This window comes from Lissotriton vulgaris, chromosome 8 (assembly GCF_964263255.1).
Source record: "Lissotriton vulgaris chromosome 8, aLisVul1.2, whole genome shotgun sequence".
Lineage (NCBI taxonomy): Eukaryota > Metazoa > Chordata > Amphibia > Caudata > Salamandridae > Lissotriton > Lissotriton vulgaris.
In genome coordinates, this window is record NC_141696.1 from 745,518,641 (window position 1) to 745,531,227 (window position 12,587).

Below are 12,587 nucleotides of genomic sequence, written 5' to 3' on the forward strand. Positions count from 1 at the left end.
TCAGACTGCTGAAGCAAAAGAGAGAGCCCTCGCACAGGGTAAGCGCATCATGGTCGTTACACCTGTACCTGCCTTAGAGGCAGTGACAAAAGCGAGCATTCCAAATTCTAAAGCTTTACATCCGAGATGGATACAATGGGTTAATTCTCTTGCTGCAACAGACTTTGAATACGTTTTTGATCCTTATTTGAAAACATAAGCATTTTTACAATATGAACAAGAATCTCTGCCTACTGAAATTCTGCCTCTAGAGCAGTATGAATGTATAATTTATACGGACGGATCAGCTTAACCCGCTACGGGGGTAAACAAGCCTATAGTGCAACGTGCGCGATCATTAAAGGTCGTTGGCAATTTCCGAACAATAGTCACTAAAACACAATCTCTAGGAGATTGTACAGCTCAGTGAGCTGAACTACAAGCATTCAAGATGACACTTGAAAATACGGACTGCGAATTCCCCACACTCATAGTGTGCGATTCGTATTATTGTGTTCAATCTTACAATGAATACTTGCAGAACTGGACTTAAAACGGTTACAAGATGCATAAAGTGGCACAATCAAGCATAAAATGCCTTGGGAACAAGTAGTTTAGTTACGACAGGGACTACAAAACACTCATGTGATACATACGCTGAGTCATCAACGTGATGGCGTTCACGTTGCAGGGAATACATTGGCTGATAATGCCGCTAAGGCAGCTGTCCAAACGGCTTCCATAGTTGCAATCACTCGTTCAAAAACAAAAATTGACAGTAAAATAATACTAGCTGTCAATGCTTCAAGCACAGACAGTGGTAAAACATTACCTAAAGGGTTTCCACTCAAATACTCATACATAACTGATGCGAATAATGTTCAGTTTGTTCGAATGCCTGGAGTGGGGGATAGAGTAATTCCAAACATGGAACATAGATTAGGACTAATGTTAGCAGCACATGAAGGTCTTGCCTCTGCACATGCAGGTGTTTCCGCCACAGTGTTGTTACTAGAACAGAGATACTGGTAGTCACGCATGAGGAAACAAACCAGAAACTATGTTTTGAAATGTGAAATATGCCAAAAGATGAAAGTCTCTACTGTGAAACGACCTGCGCAGACGCCCCTGTTAATTTCAGATAAACCATTAGCTTGCGTTTACCTGGACCACTGCGGTCCCTTACAAAGGGATAGTAACTATAAATATATCATGGTAGCAGTGGATTCTTGTTCGAGATTCATTTGGATGTGGACTCAGCGCTCGGCTGATGCTCAAACTGTTATAAAAGATTTACGAGTCTTTATCGGCACATACGCAGTCGGCACGCTACATTCTGACCAAGGTCCTGCGTTTAGCTCTCGAGCTTACAAGGAGGCCATGGCCAATCTGGGCGTTGCATTGCGGTACTCTTGTCCATTCTATCCTGAGGGAAATTCGGTTGTGGAGAGAAGAAAACGGGACATAAAGCACTCTATAACAGCTAGGGTATTAGGCTAGGGTGACGGGTGGGTCAAACATCTACTAAGTGTCCAACATAGTCTTAACAATCTGCCAAGAAGTTCTCTGGGGGGTATCACTCCGTATGAAGTCCTTTTTGGGACCAGAATGATAGTAGCAGGCCTCGATTGTCAGACTTCAGTGGTAGACCAAAAGCCTTTTGATATCAAAGACTGTTTGGCTGTTTTAAGGGACTTAAATGAAATAAGAACAAAACAAAGTAACGTGTTTTTAAAGTTAACCACCACTGAAGAGAAACCGACCGTCCCAGCAAGGCCTGTCTGGATCCCAAAGCTTGGTGATCTGGTCAGAGAAAAGATCGCATACAAGAAGGAATTTTGGCCTTCTTACAGACAACCTGTGCCTGTCCTAGCAATCCACGGATCAAGAACAGTATTACTGCCGCCCCTTGCTGGTAAAAAGGAGAACAGGTTTGTGTCCATCGACCTGGTCAAACCACATCATGTGGCCGATCATAAGCAGTAGGCCAAGTGGACTCCGCCAATGCAACAGACGCCCAGCTCTGGCGACTATCCAAGAGGTTCAAACTGAGAGACTCATCACCTTTGAAGAATCTGCAGTGCGAAATGAAGGACTAAGCAACAAAACTATGGAACTTGTACCTCTTGAAACCCAAATAACGGTTTGTCAAGAAACGCCTGTCTACAATGAAGTAGCATCTGACTACACAAATGTAACAAGTGATCCTGCGGATCCAGCGATTTCAATGAATCCTGATGCAATCCCAACAATTGACAGAACTGCCTCTGGCTATTTCATTAACTTTGATACATTTTCCGAGGATCCCAGCGAACCTGAAACAATGCCAGTAAAAAGAACTTTGAAAGAACAAGTAACTGAACTTTTTCTTCACCTGGAAAAGACTTATCGGGTTTCACCATGGATTGAACTTTGGATTGGGTTGGGTGTGCTTTTTCTTCTAATTTGATTGACTCTGGTAATAACTTTGGGAATGCTGATAAATGGAAGATATGTCAAAATGGACACAGCAAGTAAGAACATCAATGTATTCCTCAAGCCACACAAATCATCCCATCATGAACAAAAAGACTTGTCATCAGTGAACATCACAGCTGTTCCTATACCAGGGGGTGTAGCTAGGGACAGAACTGATTATGACATTTTTGGCCCGTCGGAGCGGATTCCACACCAGTTCAAGATTTCCTTGAATGGCTTTGTACCATCTAGTATCTTTTCTGATGATTGGGACTTGGAGACTGTTAATAATATGATGTCAGACTTAGAAATGTCTGCAGTATTCACAAATCATGAATATTTAGAAGGTTCATCAGATTATGAACAAATGTATTGTTATAATAATTATGGTCATCATTTCTTGCACAAATCTGGAAACCCTAGAAATGTATTGATTTATAACCAATGGGAACATTGTCCTACGCCACCAAAGGGTAGCTCAAAAACATTTTTGGGAAAATGTCCATATTTTTCAGGTTTTAATGTATTCAATCCAGAATCATTTTACTTTAAAAAATAAGAACAAAACAGTAGTGAAAACTATGTTAACAAATGCCAAACAAATTTATTCTGCAGCCTTTCATGCTCAGCTGTCTAAACTAGGTTTTGACTTATGGAAAGACAAAATTGAGACAAAAACTGTCTGGGGTACAAAAGATTGGCAAGTGCAGGGGACAGAAGCTTTATTTAGAGCCTGCATCATCTGAGAGCAAATTATGTATTTGAATGACACTGTCCAACAGACATCTTGTCTTGGGTTAGCCAAGATTAAGACCTACACCTACACCTGTTAGTGATAACACTTCAGACGGGGAGGTCGACGTACATACTATTTTGCACCACAACAGAACAGATCCAGATTGAAAAAATGGCTTATCTGGCCCACAGACACAAACAACTGTCAAGATAGATTACTGAATAAAACATGGGGGTTCACATTCACTAGGCCAGATCCAAGATATGTTCAGAGACAGCATCCAGGAATAGTAACAACATACAGTGTAGGGAAGCTGTGCCTTGATTAGCTACATAGATCTACACTTAAGGAAGTTAAACAACACTTATCTTTACTTAAAGATGGCGCTGATCTTAGGGAATTCTTGCTAGGACCAAGAACACCGCGTCAGTAACGTTTTATATATGCCGGTATCTATTCGGTATCTATTCTGCTTATAATGAAGCATGGAAGATTACGCAAGTAGAGATTGCAGAAAGAAGACGAGAAATTGATCGTATTAATTTAGGGAAAACTCTCTCTGTAGTTGACAATGGGTTAACGACTCTGTCGTCCAGGATATATTCATTGGACAGCATAGTGTCTTCTGCCATACACATCATGGAACAGGACTTGGTCATGTTGCAATATGGTCAGTCGCAATTACATTCAATCATGCTATTAGGCTGGACGTTACCAAACCTTTGTTCACGCTATGTGCCTTGGCGTTTAATCAATACTACGTAACTGTTTTCAGAATTCAATCTCACTGATAAACAGATCAAATTGACACAGGGGGAGGAGACTATACGGGGCTGAGCATTGAACAACTGGAAAGATTGCCATTTACTGTCGCTGAAAAGCAGGCTACAGAATGGATTATACAAGGAACAATCACTCTGCCTGTTACATTTTTCCATTTTAAGTATTGCCTAAAACACATGCCAGCAGGCACATATGAAAGGTTGGGTAAAGAATACATCAAGACATCCTGGGAATTACTGTACACTTACAGATGTTGGAGTGGGGGTCGTGAAGTGTGAAAACGCACTAAGCGGTTCCCTCCTTTGTCAGGGTATAAGCCTACACCGGGCCTTCAATGGTTCCTCTAACAACTTATCCTGCCACCTGCTAGGTTCTCCAGCTGCGGTGATTGATCCACATGCATAGGATTTTCTACAGCAAAGTGGCTGACTCTAAGGAGGAGAACAAACACTTCATTGACCTCTTATGCTACTTATGGAAAGAAAATATACAATGCTCTATCCTATGCATTTACAGTGATGAGTGGAAGGAGACTGGAGAAGAAAGTCCTTGAGTATGCACAAAAGTGCCTAAACCCCCTTCCAGCTAAGGAAGAACTCCCAGGACCCTCGGCCCTCTTACCTCTAGGGCTGCTGACTGCTAACCTCCCCTGAGAATCCGCGAAAAAGCCCCAGACCTCTGGTGTGGTCCTGGACGCATTCGCCAGGCTTAAAAAGTGCTCCCCAAATGGGAAACGAGATGCCGGCCCCCAAGAACCTTAACCTCTCTGCCCCCGGACGGCTCCCATACTAGGTCCAATAGTGACTCTAACCATGAGAGGCCTTGATGCTCGACGACCACTTCCCCATTAGGGTCAAGACCCACCTCAGTGGGACCCCGTGATCAGTCATCGGATATACTGGACCCCAAGGAGCTGATGCACCCCTACTCCTCCGAGTGTTCCGAGGGACAAAGTGGCCACTATGGTGGCTGGAAGATTATGTAAGCCTCTTGACAAGGAGGTCAGGAACTGCCTTAGGATGAAATGTCCAGCAACCTTCTTTAGTAAGTAAGGTCGTCATCACCCCAGATTTGACGCCTGAAATGACAACTTTCTAGACAAATATATTAGAGATCCCAAAATACATAAATTTACGTCCCTGCAGTCATGTCAGGACAAGCTCCTAAACCTCACAGACGCCCTATCAAAGATCCTCGATAGGGTGTAGGATGTCAAAGCCTTGGGTGCTAATCTCCCCTGAAGTCTTGTCTAGCTGGGCACAGCAAGCAATCATTTTCTTAGGAAATGCCAACTGCGCCTTCTATACCCAGAGGCGTGGACCACTTCTTATAAAAATGTATCTGAAATTGGGGGACTTATCCACTTAAGCCCATCCGGCGGGGAAGCTGACAGCAGGCGAGGATCACTACCCTTGTCGCATGGGGAAGATCTTTTGGGTCCGATCTATTGTAAAGATATGTGTATATGGAAGGGTCTCCAATAATCCACTGTTCCACTCTATATGCTGTGTCATTCCTGGAGCTATACCCCCATTCGTTCAGGATCTGTAGATGTGCTGCTGCACAATATGATTGTATATCCGCGGCAGAGATGCCGCCACAGAATGTGGATTGGAAGCAGGTGCGAAGGGCTACTAGTGCTATGCTACCGCCCCATAGGAACTGACCCAGTATTGCAATGATTTGTCTAAACCATGTTGGTGGAATTGGTTATGGGTGGGATTTTAGTTGGTATAAGAGGCGGGAAAGGCATACCATCTTGAAGATAGCTGATCTTCCGTAGAGTTATAGGGGATGACTGGAGCAGGACCTCACTTCTACTTTCACACGATCTGTTAAGGTGCCTACGTTTTTATCCCATAAGACAGATTGGGCATCTGATAAATAGTCGCGGAGATAGTATAGGCCATTATTTGCTATTGTACGTTTTTCTAACCAATGTCCACTCCCCAGGGTCCCCCTCAGTGCCCAGATGGATGATTTTCGCTTATTTATATATAGGAAGGATGTCTCACCAAATATACGCATAATTTGAAGATTTCTGGAGCAGGACCAATGGGGATCGGTGAAGAACAAAAGGACATCATCTCCATATAGAGCTATGCAGACCTAAATCTCCGGCATCCATTCAAATCCCCGCACTAGACCATTGCACCTCACCCATGGAAATAAGGAGGAGACGGAGACACACTTTAGGAGCAGCGGTGCTATAAACAGGTATGAATCAGAAGCACTGTTCATGAGCTAGGGAAGATCACCCCTCAATCACCATTTTACTAATAGTTAGAACTACTTGTACAGAGTTCCCAGAGACATTGAAAGAGCTAGAAGGCTGTTGAACCCCCTGGATCCGGCTACACGCAAAGTTACAGGTACACATTTGTTCAAAGGCAGAGGTAAAGTGAAGCGAAATGGGTGAGAATAACAGAACTAAGGTGTTGTTCTCTCTCTTTTGTCTTTTTGCACATAATGTACAGATATAGAAAGGATAGAAGTGACAAGGCCCTGATGAGACCCCGTTCATTGAATTAACAGGTTTGAAACGTGTCAGTGACAAGGCCCTGATGAGACCCCGTTCATTGAATTAACGGGTTCGAAACGCGTCGGCATAAAGAAGGCTACAAAACAAATAGGATTCACTGCGACTTGGACTCATTGATTTGTACCCATTTAGCCCTCTTTCAGACTCTTTGTCCTTCAATGATCCTATGAAAACGAGCATTTTTGATATCGGCATTTCTGTTTCTAATTTAACTATTTGAATATTTGCCGCAATACAAAAACAATGTGCAATGTGTTGTTTCATTTTCGTTGGATTTGATGTTTTGAAATTATTGTGTTGTCATTCATGATTTTCATATTTGTTATTAAGTGTCACATGTTTCGTGTGTTTCTCAAACATGCAATAGAGATTAATTTTTTTGTATTTGAATGAAAAAGTAAAGGGTGAAACTAAATAAACCTACATAATCAGAAGTAGTCCTGATTTATGTACTTGTATTATCCAGTAACAAAGAAGTGTGAGGGGAGCAAGTTGTATATTAATTGGCAGGGGGTGGAGCGGCACCAAGCTGGGCAGGCACGGCCGGCCGTGAAACTGAAAGCACGGCCGGCCGGCCGGCCGTGAAAGCCTTTGATGCTGCAGGGGGTGGAGCGGCACCAAGCTGGGCAACAGATGGCTGGCGATTTGATGCTGTGCACGCGCATTTTAGGTCAATGCGCTTGCGCATTGACCTAAAAGCGCACGGGCACAGCATCAAATCGCCAGTCTAAGTAAGGTCTGTTTAAGCCCCTATAGTCTCGCTCCGCTCAATGCGCATGCGCATTGAGAGGCGAGACCTAAAAAAGGGATGACCAAAGCACTGGTGAACACCAGGAGAACCAGAGGGAAGCGTCACTGAGGGGGTACTCCTTGAGTGATGAAAGACGGAGATCAAGAGTTCTCCAAGAAGAAGCAGACGAAGTCTCAGCTACCCCGGTAAGATGCACCCGCTCTGGGAGAACAGTTGTAAGACCCGCAAAATATAGAGACTATGAAATGGGTGAAGATAATGAGCCTGTATGCAGATAGACTCTGGGACTTCATATAATTCCTCTTGTTTGTTGGTTCATTAAAGGAGGGAAATATGTAGTGTGGGCCCTCTAGTTGTTAAGCGTCACGTGATGATGCGATGACGCGGCACGCAGCCGCCATGCTGCGAGACACAGCGCAAAGCCCGCGAAGAGCGGAGACCTCGCTCCTGGCACTCTTTTCCCCTAATATTTAATAAAAGCAGTTAACTCACCTAACCTACCTCCGCTTATCCTTTCGGTTGTAACCCCAATCTTAGACATGCTGACAGAATAAATCTGATATTACGTATAGCAAGGGGAAATGCCTAGCGAATACAAGAACGTGCAGGCTTTTGTGTGCTGGATTACGAAGTGGAAAGCACCAAAATCCAGATGCTATGCCCAATTTTGCAAGGCAAAGCTCGTAATATGTGATAATTATCACACCAAGTAAAATTCTGAAATCTAGGGAATCACTTTGTAACCGGTGTGATAAATAGCACACCGTCCTCCATGGCAGTGACATACATGGCTTACATGTAAATAAACAACGTGAAAGAGTAACAAGGGCGTAAAGTCATTTTCCTACTTTATTTACGTACTTGGCGCGTGGTAAAAACGAATGCATAAGGATATACGTACATATTTAGATAGTTAACATTTTAGATTTTATGGGGAGACAAATTTCGCACTTTATAACTACCTTGATTAGAAAGCCACCCGCATCCAATTCCGATGATAAACCTCCATCCAATATCTTCACATCTGCCATGTCTTTCCTCTATTGTTAAACGCCTAGAAAAGCTTCCCTGTGAGTTGGAAAAAAACACAAGCTTGTGACAAGTCAACTGGTATCAGTGCTTTAAACCTGCACTGCCTCTTTAAACAAACCTCATGCAGGATGTCTTGCGCGAGTACAACGTAGTGACAGCTGTTGGCTGGAAAAGACTACCGGGCACCGCCCACTACAGTATACGCCTCCCGATAGGCTAGCCCTCGAAGACACTAAAGTACAAATTGGGAGAATTTGTTTCAATGTATAAGGGGAAAGAGAGCATACGTTTTGTAATTTTGTTGACGAACAATTAGCACCAATAAAGTAGGATTCAAGGCCATTTGCGGCGTAGTGCTGCCTCTTTTTTTCGCCGTTGTGTACCTTAGAACACGACACGCTTGAACTTCCTTAAAGAATTGGACTTTGTTTATTTTTTCACGTAATAATTGTGTTTCTCGCTAAGGAGAAATAAACACGTTGTAAGACAAAGGAAATTGCCTCATCTGATATCTTTTTCGAATATTGTACGAGAGGTCGGCTGAACCTATGTTAAAATGAGAACGCAGACAGGCATGTTTATTCCCAGGGACGCCGCCAATCTACAACACTTCTGAAAGACGGCCATCTTGCAAAGGAGTCATTTGCAGGATGTCCTAGTAGTTCGCGAAGGCAAAATGGTTTAACTGGGAATAAAACAATAATACTCGAGATTAATCGTTTACTCTTGTTTTATAATGCTACATGCCGCTCATAACTTTGTATAAATATTTGTAGCTGATCCACAACCAGATTAAACTTTTTCTAGTCCTTAGGCATTATCGTTAAATGTGTACTACGTTGGGTGCATTTTCGTGCCTTTAAATGGATCGGGAACGTTGGTAATAGAAAGCTAGCCAATGTATTCCGACACAAAAGCGCGCCATTTTGGAATTCAAGGAAATACCATTCGAAGTCTGTTTCTCTGTACTGTAGCGCTCCTCCCCGGCAGGGGCATGCCGGTGTGACAGCTTGCTGCCGCTGCCTTCTACCAGAGGGTCCTCACATTGTTTTTAGCAACGAACTGCTACTGGCCCTCGAGACATGAGAAGCAATAGGAAGAGGTACTGCTGCTGGGTGGAAAAGCGTCCGGAGCTGAACAGCGCAAGTAGGTGAGCTGGGGGACGGTAAGTGGGACACCTTAGGACAATAATACAGCGGAGTTGGCGCCCCGAACGTGCCCCGATGAGTTGTAGGAAACTAGACGGATCAAATTCCAGGCAGATCCATTAGCTGTTGTAAAATCTGATCCATGCAGGCCACATCGAAGGAAGCTGAATATGTCCCAGTGTGAATTGTCAACTCCGGGACGTATTCATAGGCGCCCACGCATTGTTTCTTGATGCTTTTAAATATATATATATATATATATATATATATATATATATTATATCGCGCGAACTTTACCCGAAGGTGTTAGAGCGCTTTACAAGAGAACCAGTTACATTGCATAAGGACTTCAGAGTACACGTATTACATAAACCTATCTCTTTGTTCCCTGCAGTGGCTAAGGTCTTTGAGAAAATGGTCACTAATCAACAACCGCCTTAATTTGTAGAACAGCATGTAATTTGTATTTTGTATTTCACGGTATTTGTAAAGCGCATCAATCGTCCCAAGGGACATCACGGCGCTAGGACAGGTTAGAGTATGTTGCAATTTGATCAATGGTGGAATCAGTGTTTAGGAAACGGGATGGTTTTCAGTTTTTTTTCTTAACAGAAGGTAGTTGTCTTGTTAGCAAAGGTCAAGTGGCAGGCCGTTCCAGTAGACTGCGACTGATTTGGAAAAGGACTGGTCGCCCATTCTGACCTTGGTTGTATGTTTGACTGAGGCAAGGGCTTGGTGGCATGATCGCAGGTTACGCAAGGGGATGTGAAAGTGTAATTTATCTTGTAGGATGTGTGGTCCTTTCTTATGCAAGGTTCTATGCGCAAAACAGAGGAGCTTGAAATTAGCTCTCTAACGGACTGGTAACCAATGTAATTCCTTCAAGCAGTGGTATGCTAAACTGTATTTTTTTTACTTGCATATTACTTTGGCAGCGGCACTCTGGACCACCTGAAGTCTGGAGAAAAGATAGTCTGGCATGGGCGTTGCCATAATCTAGTCTGCTCATAAGCAGAGCCTGTGTGACCTTTTGTCTGTAGTTCTGTGGCATCCAGGGGAAGAGTTGTCTGAAAAGTTTCAGTATAGAATAGAGTATAGAATAGGCTTTTCCGCACCGTATTTGGTCCTGCATAGATGGTGTCATCAGCCCACATTTTTTGCCGCTCGTTTGGAGCAACCAGCTATTGTCCCAAATACCCTGGAACCCCCGAAAAGTAGGATTTCAAATTTCCCGGCGTTTAGTTTTAGACAGTGTTGGGACATCCAACCTGCGAGTTCGGTGAGACAATTTATTAGGTTGTTCTTAGTCTCAGTATTGGTCAGCCTGTCTATCAGGGGAATCACCAATTGTGCGTCATCAGCGTATGAACAGATGTCAAATCCCCATTTCCTACTAATATCCGCTAGAGGTTAAACGTATGCATTAAACAGGGTGGGGCCTAGGGTTGCTCCCTGCGGGACTCCGTATTTAATGCTTTTTGAGGTGGAAGTGCTGGATCCCATATGAATTGTTTGGGTCCGATCTTTCAGAAAGGAGGCAAACCATGACAAGGCTTTAGAACTGATCCATTTTCTATGCAGGATTTGGAGTAGTTTGGTGTGTGATACAGTGTCGGAGGCCGCAGTAAGATCCAGTAGTATCAGTTCTACGGGTCAACCTTGATTAACTAGTGATCTAATATTATCAGACACTGCCAATAGAGTGGCTTCGGTACTATTATTGGCTCTAAAGCCTGTCTGTGAGGGGTCAAGTAAATTGTCAGATTCAAGGAAAGTGGTAAGTTGCTTATTTACTAAACACTCCAACACTTTGGATAGATAGGGAAGTTGAGAGATGGGGCAATAGTTAGCTGGGTCATATATTCTGAGTCCTGCATTTTTTTAGAAGTGGAAATACCACTGTTTTCTTCCATATGTGTGGGAATGAAGCTTCTCCAGAGATTGGTTAAATATTTTGGGGATGTGAGGGGATAGAACTGACGCTAGTCTGGCAAAAATAATATGGCTTCCTTCATCCTGCCCAATCTGGTTTCAGAGCCTCCTACAGTACGGAATCGGCATTGGTGGAAATTGCTGAGGCCATATGTGAATCTTTGGATACTGGTGGCAGGGCAGCTTTGGTCTGCTGAACCTGTTGGCCGGTTTTTATACTGTGCCTCACTTGCTACTCCTGCAGAAGCTGGGCATCACTGGCTCTGCCAGTAAGTGGCTGAACTCTTTTCTGGAAGGCAAAACACAACAAGTCTGGATTCTCCCGCCCCCTTTCACGCCAACTACCCAGGAACTACTTACTGGAGTTCACCAGGGGTCTGTTTTGATCCCGCTGCAGTTCAATGTTTGTTTATATGTCACCCCCTCATCCAGATGGCAGAGGACTTGGGCGCTGAAGTCGTCGCATAAGTTGACGACACTTCGCTTCTGTTTACCTGGAAGAAACATGAGTCATCTTCTCATGTCAAAATCTGTTTCACAGCAGTGTTCAATTGGCTCACTACCGCCCAGCTTTAATGCAACGAGGATAAAACGTTGGGGCATATTATCAAGAACTGCGTTAAAATTATCGCCTCTTTAGCGACAGGAAACTGCCGCTAAAGCAGCGATAATGATCTTGATAATATGACCTTGTGAATTCCCATAGAAGCCCGGGTTCACACCAGAACCTGGGCTTCTATGGGAATTCACAAGGGCGTATTAATAAGCCCATTATCGCCGCTTTAGCGGCAGTTTCCTGCCACCAAAGCGCGTTAATTTTAACGCTGTTCATGATAATATGCCCCAGATATTTTATTCTCCAGTGCTTTTCCCCCTCTGTCTGGCATGCCTTCTGGCCGGATGAGTCTCCCATACCCTCCCCTCGGGGCCTTCCGGTCAAGAACCTTGCGGTTTGGTTCGACAAAAAGTTTGGTTTTAGCAGTCAAATTAACAAACTAACAGGAACATACTTTGGCATACTGAAATTACTCAAAAAGTTTCTACCTCTTCTCCCCTTAACAGCAAAAGAAACAGTCACTAGAACGCTCATCACGTCCCGCATTGATTATGCTAATGCACTGTATGCCGGCCCGCCTTGTTAACTACTGGATAAACTACAGTTGGTCCAAAACCCTGCTGCTAGAATGCTTTTCAATCTCCCTAAAAGAACCAGTGTCAGACAGCATC

General features: G+C 43.7%; 2 protein-coding genes across 14 annotated transcripts in view; one reads left to right on the top strand and one right to left on the bottom strand.

Annotated features, from left to right (window-relative positions):
• Positions 1-8,423, bottom strand: part of LOC147697946 (betaine-homocysteine S-methyltransferase-like) — a 381,692-nt gene extending 373,269 nt beyond the window's left edge. For 6 of the 8 annotated variants that reach the window (XR_015299315.1, XR_015299314.1, XM_086934650.1 and 3 more), the window contains exon 1: positions 8,211-8,392. Coding sequence is in view for 6 of the 8 variants with exons in the window: in XM_086934650.1 (XP_086790776.1) it covers positions 8,211-8,279 (69 nt within the window). In the remaining 2 variants the exon portion in view is untranslated. The other 2 variants (XM_086934649.1, XM_086934647.1) reach the window with 2 other exon arrangements.
• Positions 8,424-9,208: 785 nt separating this feature from the next.
• The window catches only part of ERCC5 (ERCC excision repair 5, endonuclease), a 235,201-nt gene continuing 231,822 nt past the window's right edge, over positions 9,209-12,587 (top strand). The window contains exon 1 of one of the 6 annotated variants that reach the window (XM_086934652.1): positions 9,209-9,430. The gene's annotated coding sequence lies outside the window, so the exon portion shown is untranslated. Of the gene's footprint in view, positions 9,446-12,587 lie in introns of all 6 variants that reach the window. The other 5 variants (XM_086934653.1, XM_086934655.1, XM_086934656.1 and 2 more) reach the window with 5 other exon arrangements.